Here is a 22,729-nt window from a genome sequence, read left to right as displayed (position 1 = left end):
GGTACTCATTTGAGGCTGAGTCGACCTAGGGGAGGTCCAAGACCTGTTCAAATAATCATCACTGGTGTTGGCCGTGAGCGGGAATCGAACTCGGGTCACCGGGTTCGTAGCACAGTGTAGCGCTAACCACTTCACTACCGCTCCCCACAAATCACCCACTACCCAACCCAAACCCACCTGGACTATTGTAAGCCTCGATATTCCATGAAAAAGACCAGTCCACTAAAATGAAAAATTTTCCTTTCCTCTAAGTGACAATAAAACAAAAATAACCCGTTAATATTTTTAATAAACCGGTCGCTTTATGTGATGGTGATTGATGGTACACGTATGTGATGGTGATTGATGGTACGTGTATGTGATGGTACACGTATGTGCTGGTGATTAATGGTACAGGTATATCATGGTGATGGTACGCGTATGTGATGGTGATGATGATTGGTGGTACGCGTATGTGATGGTGATAGTATGGTATGTGATGGTGATGGTACGGTATGTGGAGATTGATGATACGTGTATGTGATGGTGATTGATGTCACACGTATGTCATGGTGATTGATGGTACACGTATGTGATGGTGATGGTGATTGCTGGTACACATATGTGATGGTCATGGTACACTTATGATGGTGATGGTGATTGCTGGTACGCGTATGTCATGGTGATTGCTTGTGCGCGTATGTCTTGGTGATTGCTGGTACGTGTATGTCTTGGTGATTGCTGGTATGCGTATGTCATGGTGATTGCTGGTACACGTGTAGTGAGTTCAACTGAGTCGCAGACGTACTCTTGGAGGCAACACGTTATTTAACACTAAACACACAGGGTAACTGCCCCTTCACATAATAACAACCTATGGTGGTGACCATCAGGCTAACTACACTTATTACGTAACTAGCTACTACGGACCAGACCACAGATCCAAGTGTTGGAGACTCGGTAAAACGTATAATGTATACGAAGGTTTCCTCAGGATGAACAACAACGCCAGCCCCTCTGGGGGACCCGGCTTATATTCTCTACGGCATGGCTTATATTCTCTACGGCATGGCTGCCTCCGCCCTTGGCCATGACCACCTTCCAGAATCCTAGAGCAGGATCTGGACCGCAACCACGTGAACACCCCTAGCCCCCACTCGGGGTCCCTTTGTAGACTTAACTGGTCACGTGTCCTCTCGGATCAACCAGAGTGCCATGGCCTTTAGTAACCTCATTCCTACGGCCGGCACTCCCATCACCCTATCCTGTAAGGCTGGCACTGCACGCCAAGCATGATACCATCCAGCGCTATCAATCAGCGCTGACCGAGCCCCTCTAGGACCGATACTACACCCACACCATAGTGGTATCCGCAATGTCAATACACCGCACGCCATGCCTCTGTAGGGCTGGTACCAAACAATGATATCCCGCGATGTCACTACACACGTATGTCTTGGTTATTAATTCTAAATTTGAGGCTTTCGTGACCGCAAGGATCCATACTCTTTGGTTCTATTCGGTAAAGTCACGTAGGTAAAAAATAAAACAACAAAAATCACGACGTTTCGGCCACAACACAAATAGCTTTCATCAGGTGATGAAACAGGACTGTTCAGAAGACAGCGCTTGAATGAACACTGCCAAGCATGGCCGTGTCTTTTAAGCTGTGTGGGAGGAACAGAGCGCCTTGACAAAGGAGTTAACATATAAATTAGCATGTCCAATCCCCCAGTTACATGCTAATTAAAATGTTAACTCCTTTGTCAAGGCGCTTTGTTCCTCCCACACAGTTTAAAAGACGCGGCCCATGCTTGGCAGTGTTCACTCCAACGCTGTCTTCTGGACAGTCCTGTTTCGTCACCTGATGAAGGCTACTTGTGTCGTGGCCGAAACGTCGTGATTTTTGTTTTATTTTTTACCTACGTGACTTTACTGAATAGAACCAAAGAGTATGGAGTCTTGGTTGTTGCTGGTACGTGTATGACATGGTGATGCGTATGTCATGGTGATTTATGGTACGCGTACAGTATTTTATGCTGTATTTCTCCTCTTCGCAGAGACATGCGAAAGGACACGAGCTATTCCACAGGGTGTGTGAGCATCTCAACCTTCTGGAGAGGGACTATTTTTCCCTCACCTACAAGGACGCCTCGGATCAGAAGGTGACGGCGGCGGTTTTTTACATGTGCACACATTCGCCTCGCTTCCACCTTCCCTTTGGCGCTGCGCGGAGGCAGCCGGCAGGCTCGCGGCGTCTTTGGCATGAACGCGTTTGGCGAGGTGTGGTGGCGTCAGTGGCTCTTTGAGCGGGGTGATGTCTTGATCCTCCTTCTTGTCACGCCGAAGTTGAGACAACCACGATGACCGTGAAGCTCGCAGAAGCGTGTGAGGGAATTCGATCCACCGTGAAACTTGAAGCAGACCATCGCTTCATAGCTGCGCGAGAATTATGATCGGAGTGCATTAAAAATTACAGTGTGCTCTCCTATAACACTGCGTTGTTTAAATCGCGCGAATTAGATCTAACGCGATAAATGTATTAGGGAACACTTTTTTTATAACGTGGATGCGAATTGGATATTACGCGAGCCAGCGAACGGTACTACGTCGCACGAGTAGGAATAAGCAGTCGTACGGTTGCCTCGGTGTAGCATCACACAAGGTAGGATGATGTTGGATGCTTCTAGATGCTACCCACATGCCTCAGTCTCTGTTCAGCCTGTGAACACATCTCACGTGTTATCGCGGACTGTGATTTATACCCTAAATTATATATAATTTATGATAAGGCGATTTTTCCGCAACGCGGTGTTCTTCAGGAACGCAACAACTACTATTGCCGCATTATAGGAAAACGAGACTATACTGCCATATCTCCCAGTGTGAAGTGTCATGCTTGATGGGTCTCCGTGGCCGCGACTCGCGATGGACGTGGATGTGGTTCCATTCATGGTTAGGAGAAGAGAAACGCGATTTATTTTCAGCGCAGATCACCGAAGCTGCATTATGTTGTCGTTGAGGGCTGCTCAGCGCCGGGAACTCTTTCGTGTTGTGAAACCCCCACTTGCATTGAGCAATGCGTGAGAATACCACCAAGTACAGAGGAACAGCTCGCCATGAGCCTCACTCGGAGACCATTAACTCAAAGAATAATGAATTTTCACGAGGAATTTTTTTTTATTTTCTCATTTGTGCTGCGTTCACTACATGTGTAGTGAGTCCAACTGAGTCGCAGACGTTATCTTGGGAGCAACACTATTCCGTAACTGAACACAACATTACACAATCTACACTCGGGTCTCGAATGCCCATGTAACCACGCTACGGCAGTACTAGACACGGTTCGCTATCCCGGCCCGGACCACAAGCTGGGTCCTGGACCGCGTGGCTAGAGGCTTCTTCTCCCCGACGTGGATCTTCGTAACACCAGCACACGAAGAACGTCGAGCTCCTCACGGGGCCCTTGTTATATGCCCCTGGGCTGGAGCTGGCTCCGCCCTTCGCCCCGCCCACCTTCCAGATCTCTCGAGCTCTTTCTTGAAGGTTCCAGGGAGCTTTTTTAGACCACGTGACTTCCCAGCGGCCCCCGTCCACCGGTGGCCCTCCTCCAATATCATCCGGTCATGTGTCAGCAGGTCAACCAGCGTATCATGCCCCAATGTAACCCTGGCTGGCTGACGCTCCCTCTCGCTCCCTCACCGGGAGCCTGCACCACACACTGCTTGCGGTGCCTCCGCGCTGACCAGCGCTCACCCAAGCCCCGCTAGGGCTGGTACTACACCCCGTAACCGGGCTGCCCATAATGACAACACATTATCTGCCATGGCTTTGTAAGCCCGGCACCACACAGTGACAATCACATGATCTGCGCATGTGCAGATGATGTGTTTAGGGTGCTTGGTTGGAAATCTGTCAGAAAAAATCTAACAGTTCGCAAACCAGGGCAATAATTACATTCACGGTGTTGAAAGTTAGTATTCTGTCTCTATGGATTTCACATTTTCACGTCTTTTTTTTCTTTCAGAATTGGCTGGATCCCATTAAAGAAATTAAGAAACAGCTGATGCGTAAGTATGGCACGTGTCACACTTTGTATCTCAAATGTATAAACACGTAGCTCTCATAACCTAGGTTATCACAAGTGTGCAATATTCATTCATTGTAAGCTCTGCAGAGGAATCACTGTAGGCTCAACTTAAAATTAAAATGTTTTTTTACACAATTGAAATGTGTTCATTATTTATTTGCTCTACATTTTTTCGACTATTTACACTCTAGTCTTATGTTAAATATCAATGTTCGCATCAAACTTTTATATGAAACTAGCTTATATACCCGGCGTTGCATACCGACTGTGGTGGTACCTGCTATCACTACAGTAGTACATGCTGACTCTATAGCAGTATTTATCGACTCTATAGCACAAAGTACTCACCTGACAGAGTGGCGTGGTGAGGCCTAGTCCCGTGCAGAGCCTCCCGCCTCGCCTATATTGTCCAGCCGGCCGAGGTGGCTGGGGCTGGGCTGCTACCCCTGATCCCCCGCTCCCCAGCCATGATCTCCCTGGCCGCTCTGCAGTAATATCTACGGTCTATAGTGGTAACATCTAGCGACTGTATATATTAGTAACTGCACACATCAGGGTGGGGGGACATCACACAGTGAAGATTTAAGCTCAGCGTTTAGTGTATTTTCAAAGCATTTTTAACACGAAAGAAAATGTCCCCCTCACTCCCACCGAAGGCGTGCGACTTGGCATGGGCCATCCCCCCCACCAAAGGCGCGTGAGTTGGTATGGTCGTGCACGCGTCATAAATAAATAAAGAGATAGCGCGAAAAAATCGCACTAAATTGCTAATTAAACTTATTAAAAGTTGACGGATGTGAAAAAGGAATAGCGCTTGCTTACGGCGGGGCTTACGGCGCGGTACCTGGCTATTTTTAATTAACGTAAACTCCACTGTTCGAGAGTCAAATCCTTCGCAAGCGCGCGAACACATACAAAGCCACAAACCGACAGACAATTTTTGACTTTGTTATATATAGATAGAAATTACAGTTATTTTAAGCAGCTAAATTATAAACAAGAATTGAATGTTGATTTAAAGCTTTTGTGACTGCAGGGATTTATATTCTTGGTTCTTTCAGTAAAGTCACGTAGAAGGGAAGCAATAATTATTGTTTCATATTTTTATTATTTTATTGTTTCCCTTCTACGTGACTTTACCGAAAGAACCAAAAATAAGAATTGAATGGTTATAGCAACATCATTAACACGTAGTCATTTACAGATACGGGAATGATTTGCAAATCACCTATCTCAATAGTCCAGCGAATTATTTATGTAATCCCCAACACACTCGTGAACAACACTGCGGCCTTAAAAAAATGTAATTATCAGTGACGTTTCAGGAAACGTCACTTCTGCACAGCACTTCATCAGAGAGGCAGTATAGGGCCAGAGTGGAGAATGTAATTATAATAAGAGTTGGAGACTGCACTTTAAACCATGGGGACTGGTGAGAATTACATTTAAAAAATATTTTATGACCAGTTTTCTAAATCGACAAACGCTACAATAACATTGCTAAGCTAAACTCATTTTTATTTTACCAGGTAAGGCCCACTGAGCTATACGTCTCTTTTTCAGAAGCGACTTGGCCACAAATGATAGCTCAACGAAGTGGCTTATCACGTGGAAATTTATAGCAGTCAAATACTCTTTGGTTCTATTCGGTAAAGTCACGTAACAAACCAAAAAAATACAAATAAAAAATTCACGACGTTTCGGCCACAACACGTGGCCTTCATCAGGTGAAGGGACCGTGCTGTCATGAGGACAGCGTTGGAGTGAAAACAGCCAAGCCCAGGTCGCGTCCTTTAAGCTGTGTGGGAGGAAGCAAAGCGCTTGACAAAGGAATTAGTATAGAAATGAGCACGATATACGTAGGAGGTGTATGGGCCATGATGGACCAGGAGCGGGTGGGGACCATAACGGACTAGCAGCGGGGGGGGGGAGTAAAGTGAGTGAGTGGAGTGAGTGAGTGGAGTGAGTGAGTGGAGTGAGTGGAGTGAGTGAGTGGAGTGAGTGAGTGGAGTGAGTGAGGGAGTGGAGTGAGTGGAGTGAGTGAGTGGAGTGAGTGGAGTGAGTGAGTGGAGTGAGTGGAGTGAGTGAAAGGGACAAGGCTGTCCAGAGGACAGCGCTGGAGTGCACACAGTCAAGCTCAGACCGCGACATCTAAGCTGTGTGAGAGGAAGCAGAGCGCCCTGACAAAGGAATTAGCATAAAAATTAGCATTTCATAGGCGGACTTAGAATGAAGGACGATGTACTGGGGGGGAGCATGTGCAGACCGGCGAGGGGGAGAGGGGGGAGCCCACATATTGATGGTGTGAAAAGGTTGAATTTAAGCAGCTGCGAAGGTTTGGGATACCACTACTTAAAAAAATATACTGTACCATTGAAAATTAGTTTAATGTTTGGTTTGATTCAGAACATCTTTCCAATGGTTGCTTAATTTGAAACCATCCTCTCGGTTGAAATTGTGTCTGTGTTTGTAAATCTGAATTGCCTCGTGAACAAATCTCTGATAAAAACCCGTGGGTTTGCAAAGAACCTTGGTATCGGAGAAAATTATATCGTGATCACCCACAGTGTTGTAACAGTGATCAGCTATGGCAGAAGAATTCGTTCTGCCGTGTTTCAAATCTGATTTGTGCTCGCGGATTCGGTCAGAGACATGTCGTTTCGTCTCCCCGATATAGCAGTTTGTTACGTGATTTACCGAATAGAACCAAAGAGTATGGATCCTTGCAGTCACGAAAGCTTTAAATCTAGAAGCAGTGAAATACTCTAAACGCATGTTGATTGTAAATGTGGAGGGAAAATCCAGAGTACCTGGAGAAAAATCCACCCGACCATGGGGAGAACATGCAAACTCCAATTATACAGGTGCCAGGGTCGGGATCGAACCCACGAGCTCGTGTATACCAGGCGAGGTAGTTAACATCTCACCACTGCGGCTCCCAATTGCAATTGTTTACCTAGGAAAGCCTCACATTATGGGCCGACGTTACTCTATATAATCCCAATTGAGTAATTTGCATGCAATGTTTCAGCATTGGGATGTTTGGCCAATACCAGTTACATCGTAAACTATTTATGTATTCATCTTCTATGGTTCTTTCGGTAAAGTCACGTAGAATGAGAATAAAATAATAAATTGATAAAATAAAATAACACAATAATATTCTCACGACAGCGCTGTCCTACCAGACAGTCTCGTCCCTTCACCTGATGAAGGCCGCTTGTGTTGTGGCCGAAACGTCGTGAGAATATTATTGTGTTATTTTATTTTATCAATTTATTATTTTATTCTCATTCTACGTGACTTTACCGAAAGAACCAAAGAAGATGAATCATTGCAGTCACGAAAGCTTTAAATCGAAATATTTATGTATTTATGGGAGGGAACTGAAGAACCCAGAGGAAACCCTTGCATAACAGGGGGAAAGCATACAGAATCCACAGAAAAAAGGCACCCAGATCAAGATTTGAACCCAGGCCCTTGTTGCTGTGAGATGCACGTGGTTTTCACTGCACCACGTCTGAGCGACGGATTTACTGCATGTTGGCTGTGTGGGACTTTTTCAGACTCTCCGTGGCTTGTTTCCTTCAATGTGAAGTTTTATCCACCGGACCCATCACATCTCCTTGAAGACATTAGCAGGTACTGTTTACTATATCTTTGTGTATGTGTGTATGTATGTTGAATTTATTTCGCAACGTACATAGCCAACCGTGCTAATCGGAGGTGTGTGGGAAGTACAACAAACTAGAAACAAAAAGCAGTTCTAAAGAAATCAGTTCTCAATCTAGATTTAAAAGTGCATAGCACCAGTAGCTTCCTAGGATCGGAAGGGAAAGCATTCCAGACGGCCGTGGAAGCATATCTGAAAGCGTGCGATGTGGTGACCGTATTTAGTCGATGGCCAGCTAAAAGCCACTGCTGCGAGGATGACCAGAGTTGGCGTGATGGTTTGTACTCCTTGACGAGATCAGCAAGGTATTGTGGTTCATTTGTGGCAAGAACTTTGTGTGTAATGAGTACGACCTCATAGGGTATTCATCCGGAAACTGAAAGCCAATGCAGCTCGGTGAGTACTGGACGGACACGGTTGGATCTTATTATATTCACTTAACAATATTAATTTCTCGTAATTCATTGGAAGGGGCAATTATAATGACTTATGTAGGTCGGGACAAGAGCGTGTCAGACGTGTGCACCGATGTAATTAGGCCAAAACGGCTGCTGTTGGGTGGGAGGCGTGTGCAGAATCGGGGAGGGCCGGACTCGTGGTCTCCACGAGTCGGGCGACCAAGGGGAGGATAAGTCAACAGAGCAGATGGTGGGAGACTGAGAGCAGATCTTGGGAGGCTACTGCGCCACTCCTGTATAGCAGCTGTAGGATCTGGCGGAGGGTAGAGAGCGTTGGCAGCGAGGTGTATAGTGGTGGCATCAACGGCTGTGGCCATGTTCTTCCAAGGTCTGTTGCCATCTTAACCACCAACGCTGGAGCGGATTTATGGGGTTCACTGTTCCAGTGGCGAAATGCTGCAGGTGTGGACCCTGCCTGCATTGCGACCTGCACGTAGGCAGCTATAAGTTCAAGTATTTATTTAGTGTTGCTTGTGATAACGCTTGGAAACAAATCAGAATTCAGATAATTTAGGCGACTAATTCACCGTGCATCTAAATTCAGCCTTCCAAAAATGTGGTAGATTTAATTACGTATTAACTACTCATAGAAGGCGGTTTCATCTCATCCACACGTTGTCCCAACCACCGCACTGAAGGTCACAACGCTTCTCTGTTTCTTCCTTCACCCTGCCCTATTTTGAAATTCCTCCTTCCCATCGTCTCTTTTCCCCATGCTCTTATAATAACAGACTCAAACTAAACTTATAAAAAAATGTATCAGGTAAGTCCCAATGAGATATATAGCTTTTTTCAGAAGCGAACTAGCCACAAATGATATCTCAACAAAGTGGATTATCGCGTGGACATGTATAGCAATCAACTACTCTAAATGTGTGATGTTGATTCTAAATATGGAGGGAAAAACAGGACCCGGAAAAAGATCCACGCAACCACAGGGAGAGAGAGAGAGAGATGCAAACTCCAAATATACAGCAGGTATCAGGGTCGGGATCGAACCCACGATCTCCTATATACCAGGCGAGGTAGCTAACATCTCACCACCATGCTCAAGTCAAGACACATGTTACGCTCTTATCAATGACAAATTTGAAAGTGCTACTTGTTGTTGACCGCTTGACATTCGGGCCTTTGCTTAAAAACTGTCCGGATATTTTTTTACCTACTCCACAATTCCCACACATCTGCTCTACTCTCCCAACTCCACTGGCTCCCTGTCTACTATCGCTGTCTGTTTACATTTCTCACTCGAAGTCTATAAATCCCTCCAAGGTCTTGCCCCATCTCTCACTCCTCTGCCCCACCCTGTCCTCTCTGCTCCCAGTCTCTACCGCCCCTCTTTGTGCCTCCCTCGCTCTCTGCCCAGTCTCGCCCTCTCCTTCCTGTTCCCTTCTCACTCCCCTCCACCTGAACCAACTCCCTCTGCAGCACAGAGAGCTATTGTCTTCACTTTCACAAATTGCATGTTCCGTTCTTCCCTTAAAACTACCTTCAAATCTTCAAATCAGCAACTCGGGAACAAGTGAAACTGTGAGGTTGTGTAATAATTATTTTGTCATTCTGCTTTTTTGGTAGATTTTTAGCAATTGCCTGATGATTAGAATGATGATATCAGTATTTTTTTTAGATGAAGGTTATTGTAATAAAGGTTGATAGGTGCACAGTGATGACATCACCTTACTCTATCTCTATTTAATACCAGAAACAGGAAGACTTCATCACTATTCTGGTAATCGCCTGATGAAGCTGGTTGTTGTAATCACCAGCGAAACGTCGTTCACTCAAATTGTAAATGTTGTGAGTTTACTCTGCAACACACCGGTTGTTTTGAACTAGTAACTAATTGGCATGTTTTGTGCACGTGACAAACCTTACTAATTGTGGTGGTGGCGGGTTTAATGACACATTTATATGTATGCCATCTTATCAAAAAAAGGTTTTATTATGGATAATATTAACTGACATTTTTTCTATTTTTATTTTACCAGGTAAGGCCCACTGAGCTACGTAGCGCTTTATCAGGAGCGACCTGGCCACAAATTGATAGCCCAATGAATTGGCTTATCACGTGGTAATTTATGGCAGCCAAATAATCTAAACGTGTTTCTAAATCTAGAGGGAAAAACCGGAGGACCCGGAGAAAATTGAACATGACGACGCGGTGCACATGCAAACTCCAAACATACAGTAGGCGTCAGGGTCGGGATTGAACCTACGACCACCTCTATACCAGGCGAGGTAGTAGTTGCCATCTCGCAAAAGCCCCAACTACTACTACGTGTTAAGGAGAATGTGTGTGTGTGTGCGTGATGGCGTTGGCCGCTGGCCACGTGCGTAGGTACTACCTGTGCCTGCAGCTGCGCGAGGACGTGGCTAGAGGCCGGCTGCCATGCTTGCCCGTGGTGCACGCCCTACTGGGCTCCTACGCCCTGCAGGCCGAGCTGGGGGACTACGACGCGGCGGAGCACGGTGCCGGCTACGCAGACCGCTTCCAGCTCGCCCCCAACCAGACGCACGAGCTACAGGACAGGATGGCCGAGCTGCACGCCGCTCACAGGTTGCACGCACGCTCCGACACGCACACACACGCTCCGACACGCACTCTCCGACACGCACGCACACGCTCCAACACACACACGCTCCGACATGCACGCGCATACTCCGACACGCTCCGACATGCACGCACATGCTCCGACACGCACACGCTCTGATACGCTCGGATACGCACATGCTCCGACACGCATGCACATACTCATGACACGCTCCGACACCCACGCACACGCTCTGATATGCTCCGACATGCACACACACGCCCGCACACGCACGCACACGCTCCGACATGCACGCACACGCTCCAACACACACACGCTCCGACATGCACGCACATGCTCCGACACGCACACGCTCTGATACGCTCCGACACGCACGCACATGCTCAGACACGAACACGCTCTGATATGCTCGGATATGCACACACACGCTCGGATACGCACATGCTCCGACACGCATGCACATACTCATGACACGCTCGCATACGCACGCACACGCTCCGACATGCACGCACACGTTCTGATACACTCGGACATGCACAACAACAACAACCGCCATTCGCCACTAAGTGGCGGTGACGTCACCGCGACGCTTGTGCCAGGCCATGTGCACCTTGAGGCCACGTGAAGTGTCGAACGCCCGCTGGCAGGAGGTCACGGGGCAGACCCAGGTGCCACGGGTCGACTGACTGAGATGACTGGCTGATGCACCACCTGTGCCCCCTACTGTGCCAACCTGCTGTGCCCTAGCCACCCGGTGCTCCACTCGTTGTTATGAGCGTCGCTCCTCCGCCCTCCGTTGTTGTTGGAGGGCGACTACCTCCAACTGCCCAGTAGCGTCCTTCACGAGCCTCCTCCACAGAGGCCGATCTTGACACTGCTGGTACCAGTCATCGGCAAGTCCACTCAGCTCCACGTCCTCCTGTACCCCATCACTCCATCTCTTCTCTAGCCCGTGCCGCGCCCGTTTAGCCCCCTCGATCCGGCCAAACAAAAGCTGTTTCGGCATGCGGTGGCTGGGCATGTGGGCTACATGACCCAGCCATCACAGCCTTGCCCGCCGGAGGAGCTCGCCGATGGGACCTTGCCCAGATCTTTCAAGGATTTGTGAGCTCCTCACACAATCCAGTCTGGTTAAACCCAGGATGGATCGTAGGCAGGCCAGCCTAAATGTTTCTAACCGGCGAAGATGTTCCATTAGGGGGGTCCACATTTCGCAAGCGTAGAGAAGGGAGGGAATGACCGTGGCCGAGAAGACCTGAAGCTTAGTGCGGAGCGACAGACCAGGTAGCTTCTACACAGCGTTACGCAACCGATGAAAAGATATTGCCGCTCGACTGATTCGGAGTGAGACCTCTGCTATTAAACTGGAGCTGGTCATGAGCACACTGCCCAGGTATGGGAAACTCTCCACTCTCTCCACAACTGCCCCATCACCGATTGGGAGTTGTGGGGGTGGAGTGTCCGATGGTACAAAATACCCAGGCAGGTGCTTAGTTTTGCTGGGGCTGATGGTAAGGCCCCATCTCTTAGTGGCACGCTCCAGTCTCAGCAGCAGCGTCTCCAACTCCTCCTCTGAATGAGCAGCTATTACCAAATAATCGGCATACATAACGTGGTTGAGCAATAGGGAGCCATCCCTTGACCGCACCCGGGCATCGATCAGCCTCCCATTATATCTGTACCATATGGAGATTCCCCCGGTACAGCTATTGAAGGCTTCACGAACTACGTGGTCAAAATAGATGTTAAATAATGTTGGATCCAGAGGACATCCCTGTCGCACCCCAAGGTGTACAGGGAATGGCTCGGACACATATATACACTCTGACACACACATGCTCCGACACACATGCACACGCTCTGATACGCTCCGACATGCACACACACGCTCGGACACGCACGTACACGCTCTGACACGCACGCACACGCTCTGATACGCTCCAACATGCACGCACACGCTTTGATATGCTCCGACATGCACACACACGCTCGGACATGCACACACATGCTCTGACACTCTCCGACACGCACGCACACGGTCCGACACACACACGATGCGACACGCACGCACACTCTCTGATACGCTCCAACACGCACGCACATGCTTTGATATGCTCCGACATGCACACACACGCTCGGACATGCACACACACGCTCTGACACGCTCCGACACGCACGCACACGGTCCGACACACACGCTGTGACATACACACACACGCTCCCACACACACACACGCTCCGACATTCTCCGACACGCACGCACACGCTCTGATACGCTCCGACATGCACACAGACGCTCCGACATGCACACACATACTCCGACACGCTACAAAACGCACGCTCCGACACGTTCATAACACGCGCGGGCAGCCAGGGGAGGAGGTCGCTTCTGATGGCTGCGTACGCAACGGGAGACTTTTATTTGTCCTTGGAACTTCAAAAAGGAGCTTAATAATGACTGCTCCGCTCGCCGATGGAAGAGCAAGTTTTATCTAATGAACAAAATAAGGAATAGGTTTTTGCCCTTGCTGGCAATAAAAACGTCAAATATTATGATCAGAGCATGTGTGTGTGCATTTTTAGCCACGAGCATGGGTAGTTAATGCAGAACTGATGCTTTAGAAAAATGTGTCTAAATTTTGATTTAAAGCTTTCGTGACTGCAGTAATTCATATTCTTAGTTCTTTCGGTAAAGTCACGTTGAAGGGAAACAATAAAATAATAAAAAATATATAAAACAATAAAAATTCTCACGTTTCGACCATAACACAAACGGTCGTCATCAGGTGTGTCGGTTTGCACAAATGTATTTATTTTTAAACGGTGTATTTATTTATTTATAAAAAACGTTAGCGACACGCGCAGCGATTTGGCAGTTTATTTAGAAGGACTAGTCCATCTATGTTCTGAAAAGAGGAGGGGGGAGACGAAAAATTTAATGTATGCTGTCTGAAAGCCACTGTAAGCGTGAACAATCAATTAAGACCTGAAATGGTTTATCAAATCTTTCTAATGATTGCTAAGCCAGAATCCATCTTCTCGGTTGAAATTGTCTCTGTGTTTGTATATGTGGATAGCCTCATGAACGAATCTCTCATGGTAGCCAGATGGCTTACAAAGAACCTCTGTCTTGGAAAAGTCAATGTCATTTGAGCCTACTGAATTATAACAATGATCTGCCACGGCCGAGGTGTTGGTCCTACCGTGTTTAAGGTCTGCTTTGTGTTCACGAATGCGGTCCGAGACATGGCGTTTGGTTTCTCCAATGTAACTACTACCACAGAGGCAACTTAGTTTGTAGACACCAGGGTATTGTATGTCCGGAATCACATCTTTTACAGACGGAACCAGATCACGGAGTTTATGTAATGTGTTGAAACGGACATGGATCTTGTGTTTATTCAAGATTTTGGGATCTTTTTTGTGATCCGCGCAATGTAGGGTAAAGTGATGGTTTTGAAAGGCTCCTCAAGAGGGTCCTTCTTCATGGTTTGAGTGATAGCTTTGCGGATTGTATAGTCGGAGTAACCATTAGCCTTAAGAGCTTGGTGTACGTGCTTGAGTTCACTGCCTATGTGTTCCTGGTCGGATATGCATTGGGCTTTATGATACAGAGTCTTGATGAGAGAATTCTTCTGTGATGGATGGTGGTGGGAATCCGTATGGGTAGCTTTCCTGTAGACAGAGTGGCTCATTGAACCATCAGGTCTCTTTTTAATTAGGACATCCAAAAAAGGTAGCTTGCCACTCTGCGCCCAACCTTATGGAAGAGGTACGTGGATGACACTTTTGTCATCTGGCCACATGGCCGGCCTGCTCTAGACCAATTCTTCGACTACATCAATTCCATACACCCAGCCATCAGATTACCATGGAAGTCGAAAAAGATGGCAACCTACCTTTTTTGGATGTCCTAATTAAAAAGAGACCTGATGGTTCAATGAGCCACTCTGTCTACAGGAAAGCTACCCATACGGATGCTTATCTGAAACCGGATTCCCACCACCATCCATCACAGAAGAATTCTCTCATCAAGACTCTGTATCATAGAGCCCAATGCATATCTGACCAGGAACACATAGGCAGTGAACTCAAGCACGTACACCAAGCTCTTAAGGCTAATGGTTACTCCGACTATACAATCCGCAAAGCTATCACTCAAACCATGAAGAAGGACCCTCTTGAGGAGCCTTTCAAAACCATCACTTTACCCTACATTGCGGGGATCACAAAAAAGATCTCCAAAATCTTGAATAAACACAAGATCCAAGTCCGTTTCAATTCAGTAGGCTCACATGACATTGACTTTTCCAAGACAGAGGTTCTTTGTAAGCCATCTGGCTACCATGAGAGATTCGTTCATGAGGCTATCCACATATACAAGCACAGAGACAATTTCAACCGAGAAGATGGATTCTGGCTTAGCAATCATTGGAAAGATTTGATAAACCATTTCAGGTCTTAATTGATTGTTCACGCTTACAGTGGCTTTCAGACAGCATACATTAAATTTTTCGTCTCCCCCCTCCTCTTTTCAGAACATAGATGGACTAGTCCTTCTAAATAAACTGCCAAATCGCTGCGCGTGGCGCTAACGTTTTTTTATAAATAAGTAAATACACCGTTTAAAAATAAATAAATTTATGCAAACCGACACACCTGATGACGACCGTTTGTGTTATGGTCGAAACGTCGTGAGAATTTTTATTGTTTTATATATATTTTATTATTTTATTGTTTCCCTTCAACGTGACTTTACCGAAAGAACTAAGAATAAAAATGTGTATATTTGCTGTGTGAGCATCTTAACACCTGTTTTATTGCCAGAAAGATTAAAACTTATTCTTATATTTTTAAAATCAGTTTTGATACTGGCAAAAAGGTCCCATAAATAAAACTTGAATTGTCTTTGTACTGTTCACCTTTTTGCGTTCTCTGGTCTGACACTGGTGAGACTAGGCCATAAAGAAGGCTCTCTCTGGCACAGGCCAATCAGTTTCCAAGACAATGCCATATATGAATGATCAGAGCGTGTTGGTTTGCATGTTTTGCCACAAGTACGCGTGTTTAATGCAGACTTGATGCCTTGAAAAAGGTTTCTATTTTAGTGTTTGAACATTTTAACACAACTTCTGCTTTGTTTCCAGGAAGGGGTAAAACCTTTTCTTATTTTTTCATCAAGTTTTGACTGCTGAAGAGATGCCAATTGTCAACGCCAGTTCTAGGGGTTTGATTGTCCCGAGCCGTTGCTGCAGAAATTGTGCACTCCCAGAAGCCCATGTGGCTGATGGGATGTGTAAAAAAAAGAAATTATTCATATTTTAATGGGGAGGGACAAATATGTGAAGGAGACAAACTTAAAACAAGTAACAGATAATCTTGACTTAAAGCTTTCGTGACTGTAGGAATTCATATTTGGGTCGTTTGGTAAAATCTAGATTTGAAGTTTACGTGACTGCAGGGATCCATACTCTTTGGTTCTTTCGGTAAAGTCACGTAGGTATAAAATAAAATAAATTAAATCACGACGTTTCGATTGCAACACAAGCAATCATCATCAGGTGGGAAAACCACAGCAATATTTTTTTCTTTTCTCACCTATTTTTCTTTTCTTACCAATATAACCTCTTACCATGGCAACTCTCTCTCCCACTTCAGAAAAACATTTTCTTGCTGTGGTTTTCCCACCTGATGGTGATTGCTTGTGTTGCAATCGAAACGTCGTGATTTAATTTATTTATTTTGGTAAAGTCACATAGATAGGTTCAAAGAAAATAACAAAAATTTACAAAAAACTACGTTTCGATCGCAACGCAAGCGGTTGTCATCAGGCTGATGACGACCGCTTGCGTTGCAATCGAAACGTCGTAGTTTTTTGTTCGTTTTTGTTATTTTCCTTGACCCTATCTCCGTGACTTTACCGAAAGACCCAAAGAATAAGTAACAGATAAATAACCGCATAATGCAAGTCTTTCCTTTTCTATCTCTCCACGGAATTTTTTTTTTCCATTGGTCACAAGGCCTTCCTTCTACGAGTGCGCAGTTACAGCGGCATCAATTTTCTACAAGCAAACTCTAGGACCGGTTTCAACATCCATCGTCCCGTCAGCAGAGTCAGGCTTGCCTCACACCAATGCTGGTTGAATGCCCCACTGTCCATCGGCAAAGAACAAGTGCGGTGACAATGTGGGAAGGAGGCACGGTGTCTGCTTATGGTGTTAGGTTGCTGTTGCGTTGCGTCTCGTTATTGACCGGGTGTTCCATCACGTTTTGTCTCCAGGGGCCAAAGCCCAGCGGAGGCCGAGCTTCACTACCTGGAGAATGCCAAGACGCTGGCCATGTACGGGGTGGAACTGCACCACGCCAAGGTAGAGCGGCGCTGCCCACGGCGACTCTCACGCGCACCGTTTGCTTTGCTGCTGCTGCTGTGACGATCCCTTCTCCCCCACACCCGCTTCGCCCACCATCTCTGCAGGGGTCGGTAAAATCAGTAAACGCCTTGCGGGGAAGTTGTCAACGGCGGTGGCAGTTGTCTCTGGGAGAAACTCGCTCCCCCCTCACCATAGCAATGTGGAATTGTCCCACCGCTGGCTCAGGCCTCAGAACAGAAAATAATCACTTTTACCGCTCCTCATCATACACATGTCTAATTCGCCTGCCTTAGATCATAACACTGGACGATACAGCAAGTGTTTCAAAGTGTGCACTTTACTTTGGTTCTGGACCCAACCCTGAAAATGCATTATATTTGGAGTTTGCGCATCTCTCTCCACGTGGGTCGCGTGGATTTTTTCTCTGGGTCCTTTGGTTTTGTTGAGCTATCATTTGTAGCCAGGTCGCTTTTAAAAACCAAGTTAATACTTTCGTGGGCTTTGCCTGGAATGATGGGGATGGTTTAGTTTTATTTGTATGTGTTTGGGTGATTTGTTTACCTTTCTTGTACTTTCACTACTATCATGTTATTGAACTGTTTGTTGTTGTAATGCTCTCACCCGCCCCTATTGGACATCTGATATCAGTGTCAGGGAGCGTAGCAGCACGTTGGTTGCTGGCGTCGAGGGAGCCCCGTGGCTGCAGGGTTTGTGAGGCGTTGCGTGATGTCTCACGCGAGGTGTGACTTTTATCCATGACATTCCCCTCACTCACTCCCTCCCAATCTCCCTCGGTGCTTTCCTCCGGCGTCATCACGATCGGGTGAGGATTCCCGTGATGCGTTCCGCGTTTCCCTCGAACCAACCGGAGCATTTGCTCACAATGCCGCCTTCTCACCACAGTGCCACCCGGACTCCGAGGGGGTGGACATCAAGCTGGGCGTGTGTGCCAATGGGCTGCTGGTCTACCGGGACCACTTGCGAATTAATCGCTTTGCCTGGCCCAAGATACTCAAGATATCCTACCGCAGGAGCAACTTCTTCATCAAGGTTCGGCCTGGCGAGGTGAGCTCATCAAGTGTACGATTTATAAAATGTCGATAACATAGGTTTATTTTTTTTTGGTCGCGTAAATATAAATGCGTGGGGTAAACCCACCACCACCTGACACAGCCAATTAGCAAGGTTTGTCAGGCAAACCAAACGTGCCAATTTGTTACTAGTTCAGCACACCGGTTGTAAACCCACTACATTTACAATTCGAGTACCGTGACGTTTCGAGTACAAAATGTCACTCTCCAAACTCTTTGCAGTTAATTAAAGTTGATCTACTTCAATGTTGTCACATTCCTGGACGACCGCTTGTAACCCTGTCAGGCATTGCCAACATCAAAGTAGCGTTCCGCCGCAGGTATTGGCAAAGGGCCACTCTGCATTGTTGCAGCCTTGGATTTGGGCTTCATTTCTCTCTGAAATATCTCCCCGGTCGCTGGCCATCTGGAGTAGGCCTGCAGTTTACACGAGACTAGCAGGACGTGTACCAGATGCGGTGTGCTGGGTGCGAACATGTGGGTCACTGATCCAGGTGCAGGAATATTTTCTGAGCCACCGTCTGGCCCTATTCTGAAATGATAATGTCGTGCACACGTCCACACACATTCATACACGATTCAAAATAGCAATGTAATACTTTACGAGAGAAAATTCTAATATTTTCTTCCGATGCCGCTTATGTTGCGAAATGTGTTTTTGTGGTTCCTTTCTGTTTAAAAAAGTTGGCTAAAAACCATCTCCACCAAACCTCGAGAAAAAGCCGTTCTGAAGTATAAATAAATATTCTGATTCTGACGAGTAGCCTGAGGAAGAAGTCAAGAGACAGATTTCTTCAGCAGGATGGGTTTCTCTGAAAAACCACTTTGGCAGAGCAAAGAGGTCAATTGTATTGTGTTTGATGCGTGAGCAATGGCTCTGTTCTTATCAAAGTGATGCATTCTTGCCAAGCAATTCTTAAAGATGGTTACATGGCCTGTAAATATGGGTATGCTAATTATGTTTTGGTAGAATAGGGTAAGTTGGAAGTTTGTGGTAAATGCATTGGGGAAGAGGAGGTTAAGATGGGTGGAACCCATGTGGGATCCATAGTTTTTGTATTCTTTACTGCATTTCAAATGTTCCTCTGCTACTCCCACGTCTATGGGGTTTGCTTCTTTCATTGGCTCTGTAAGATTCCCCAGACCATGCCAATTAATTCTAGATTTAATGCTTTCGTGACTGCTAGGATCCTTTGGTTCTATTGGGTAAAGTCACGTAGGTGAAAATAAAATAACAAAAAATCACGACGTGATCATGCCAATTAAATTTACCTGCCACCCGATATTTTGCAATGATTCACAGCAGGTCCTATTTAAAATGTGGTGAAGCATTCCTGCCAAACCTCTAGAACCTTCTGAACTGACTCCTCGGAATGTTCTGCGTTTTGTAATCTGTGTAAGTGTCCCCATGAATTATCGTAAATAGTGACTTCTTGCTTTTACGTAGATTGCGTTTGTGCCCCTTTTCCATATCACTGCTTTCCAAGATTGTCTCTCAACTGACTCTAAGAGTCAGTCACTTTAAGCTGTAGATGCCACCACCACCACGCCCCGCTGCCAACCCTCTTTACCCTCCGCCAGATCCCGCAACTGCTGCTGCTGCATAGTAAACACACAGCGGTCTCCAAGATCGGCCCTCCTCAATCCTACAAAGACAAAGATGCCCCATATAGCCTTTAACAGACTGTTGGGGAAAGTGCTGTTAGCAAGAACCTATGAAGGCCGGCACGGCTCACGGGGGGGTGGGTGGCCAACACCATGCCTTTGTCTCCCCAGTGGCGATGTTTACACACCACACCAGGTTACTCATTTGAGGCTAAGTCGATCTAGGTGAGGCCCACGATCGATTCAGATAATCGTCACTGGTATTGGCCGTGAGCGGAAATCGAACTAGGGTCGCTGGGTTCGTAGTAGCGCAGCGCGCTAAACCCTATACACCGCTCCCCACTACACACACGTCCCACCCAGCACAACTGTCTAACAAGTGAGAGGACAATTCATGTATGTATGTAATAATTTACCTTCTTTCGCACCGTACGTAGCCAGCCGTGCTAATCAGAGGTGCGGGTGAAGGACAAAAAACTAAACAGACCCTTAGTGAGTTTCATGAGTCTAAATGTTCCTTTTCCAGTTTGAGAAGTGTGAGAGCAACGTGGGGTTCAAGCTGCCGAGTCACCGAGCTGCCAAGAGGCTGTGGAAGACCTGTGTGGAGCACCACACCTTTTTCAGGTGCTCATGGTCACGCGGCGTCTCAGCGGTTGAACGATTTTCGATAGGCGCGCGTTCGCATGCAATGGAACGTTTCAGCGTGTCATGAATGTAACTGCTCTAGCGCAGCAAGCGTTCATTATTTATTTACATTTATTTTGTTATCTAAAATGTTATCTACTTATTTTTTATTATTACAATTTTTTATAAAACAAAACACAGGCCCATTACAGTGCATCGTTAGATTCCTATATGGACGATGTAAACATTTGCGTGGGATCCACCATCCAATGCAGCTGTACTGACCGACAGGTGGGGTGGGGGGGTAACCAATAGATAAAAGGGGGCCAGCAGATACGTTCAATAGCAAGTTTCAAGAAGGGGGAGAAGGTATGTGTCTGGCAGGGGGGGCAGGGGAATGGTTAGGGGAGTGCAGCAAGTTAATGGTCACGACCCGGTTACCGATTACTACACATGCAAAAAAAACCCCAACACATTCATGTATGCATCTGCAATTAATTGGGCTAAAATTCCAGCTCTGAGAATTTTATTTCGGTCTGCCACGTGACCAGCCTTCCTCTCGCATGCAGAGGAAGTGTCAAAGTGCTGCCCTCTGCTATGAGGACCAGAGGTCACTTGAAAGGATCTCGAATGTAGTTCTATGACGTCCGCTTTCGTGGGCCATTCGCCAAGATGGAGGGTTGCACTCAAAAGTCAACATGACCAATTGATTTCTCTTCAAATAAGGCGGTGTTAATCTGCTGTTTACAGCTCTTGAGCCAATGGTGGAAACTCCACATTTCTATGGTGGGGGCTGGTCTATCCATAGGACAGCCACTGTTGATTTCCCCATGAAATGGGTCTCATTATCGAACCCATAAGTATGATGGGCCGATAGCGGGGGTGATGTGGCACCAATATCAGGGATGACGTAGCACCGATAACGGGGATGACGTGGCACTGATATCAGGGATGACGTGGCACCAATATCAGGGATGACGTGGCACCGATATCAGGGATGACATGGCACCGATAGTGGGGATGACGTGGCACCGATATCAGGGATGACGTGGCACCTATATCAGGGATGACGTGGCACCAATATCAGGGATGACGTGGCACCGATAATGGGGATGACGTGGCACCGATAGCGGGGATGATGTGGTACCAATATCAGGGACGACGTGGCACCGATATCAAAGATGACGTGGCACCAATATTAGCGATGACGTGGCACCGATATCAGGGATGACGTGGCACTAGTATCAGGGATGACGTGGCATCGATATCAGGGATGACGTGGCACCAATAGTAGGGGTGATATGGCGCCAATAGAGATGATGTAGCTCCGATAGCAGGGATGATGTGGCACTGATAGGCGGGACGATTTGGCAACGATATAGGGATGACATGGCACTTATATCAGGGATGATATGGCACCGATAGCGGGGACAACATGGCACCGATAGCAGCGATGACGTGCGCACCGATATCAGGAATGAACTGTGAGACAGTGCGATAGGCACCGAGTGCTGACCGTTCCGCGCGCTGTGCCGCAGGATGGCCGTCCCTGAGCCGACGCGCCGTGCGCGCTTCATGAGCCTCGGCTCGCGCTTCCGCTACAGCGGCCGCACCCAGGCGCAGACCCGGCAGGCGAGCGCTCGCATCGGCCGCCCGGGGCCGCCGTTCGTCCGTGTGTCGAGCCGCCGGCAGAACACGGTGCGCAGCCTGGATGGAGGTGAGAGGCGGTGCTCGCTCAGCTCATCATGGTTTCCAGTTTGATTTACGAATAATAATCATGATAATTATAATTGACTTATTTCCGCATTGAGTTTTTTTTTATTTCAAGATGTTGTCATCCGATTTATAATGAATGCGTGCCTGTGGGAGGAAACTGGAGAGTGCAGGGAAAACGCACGTGCGCGAGGGGGCAACGCTTTATCCCTGTACATACGGAAACAGATGGCGATGAGCCCACTCGCCATACTGCCTTGTCCTGGCGCCTCAGGGGATGGTGTAATTATAATTGAACAAGACAGCATTGTGTATATATACGTACGTATGTACATAATACAATTATGTACGTACATATATACAATTATAATTAAATAACTAGGCAGTGTTGTACGTGTAGTGAGCGACTTCCGAGATACGACTTGTAGAGGGATCCTTGTTTATTTCTCACACTTTACAGGCAGAGTTACTGAGCAACATATACACTGGGCTACGTATAGCTGACCCGCTCATACAGCCACATCGTCGGCATCTAACTATATAGCTGGCTGACTAATACAGCGATAATGACGA

General features: G+C 46.9%; 1 protein-coding gene across 10 annotated transcripts in view; it reads left to right on the top strand.

The window, feature by feature from the left end:
- LOC116946522 (protein 4.1-like) overlaps nucleotides 1-22,729 on the top strand; it is a 71,787-nt gene that overhangs the window by 22,618 nt on the left and 26,440 nt on the right. For all 10 annotated transcript variants that reach the window (XM_076070148.1, XM_076070152.1, XM_076070146.1 and 7 more), the window contains 8 exons: nucleotides 2,040-2,144; nucleotides 4,007-4,049; nucleotides 7,636-7,711; nucleotides 10,539-10,757; nucleotides 17,033-17,120; nucleotides 18,027-18,188; nucleotides 20,346-20,443; nucleotides 21,982-22,160. In XM_076070148.1, coding sequence (XP_075926263.1) covers nucleotides 2,040-2,144; nucleotides 4,007-4,049; nucleotides 7,636-7,711; nucleotides 10,539-10,757; nucleotides 17,033-17,120; nucleotides 18,027-18,188; nucleotides 20,346-20,443; nucleotides 21,982-22,160 — 970 coding nt within the window. The remainder of the gene's footprint in view (nucleotides 1-2,039; nucleotides 2,145-4,006; nucleotides 4,050-7,635; nucleotides 7,712-10,538; nucleotides 10,758-17,032; nucleotides 17,121-18,026; nucleotides 18,189-20,345; nucleotides 20,444-21,981; nucleotides 22,161-22,729) is intronic.

Source organism: Petromyzon marinus, chromosome 27, assembly GCF_048934315.1.
Source record: "Petromyzon marinus isolate PM22_M1 ecotype Great Lakes invasive population chromosome 27, UKy_Petmar_22M1.pri1.0, whole genome shotgun sequence".
NCBI lineage: Eukaryota > Metazoa > Chordata > Hyperoartia > Petromyzontiformes > Petromyzontidae > Petromyzon > Petromyzon marinus.
This window is presented reverse-complemented; position numbering and strand designations above follow the sequence as displayed.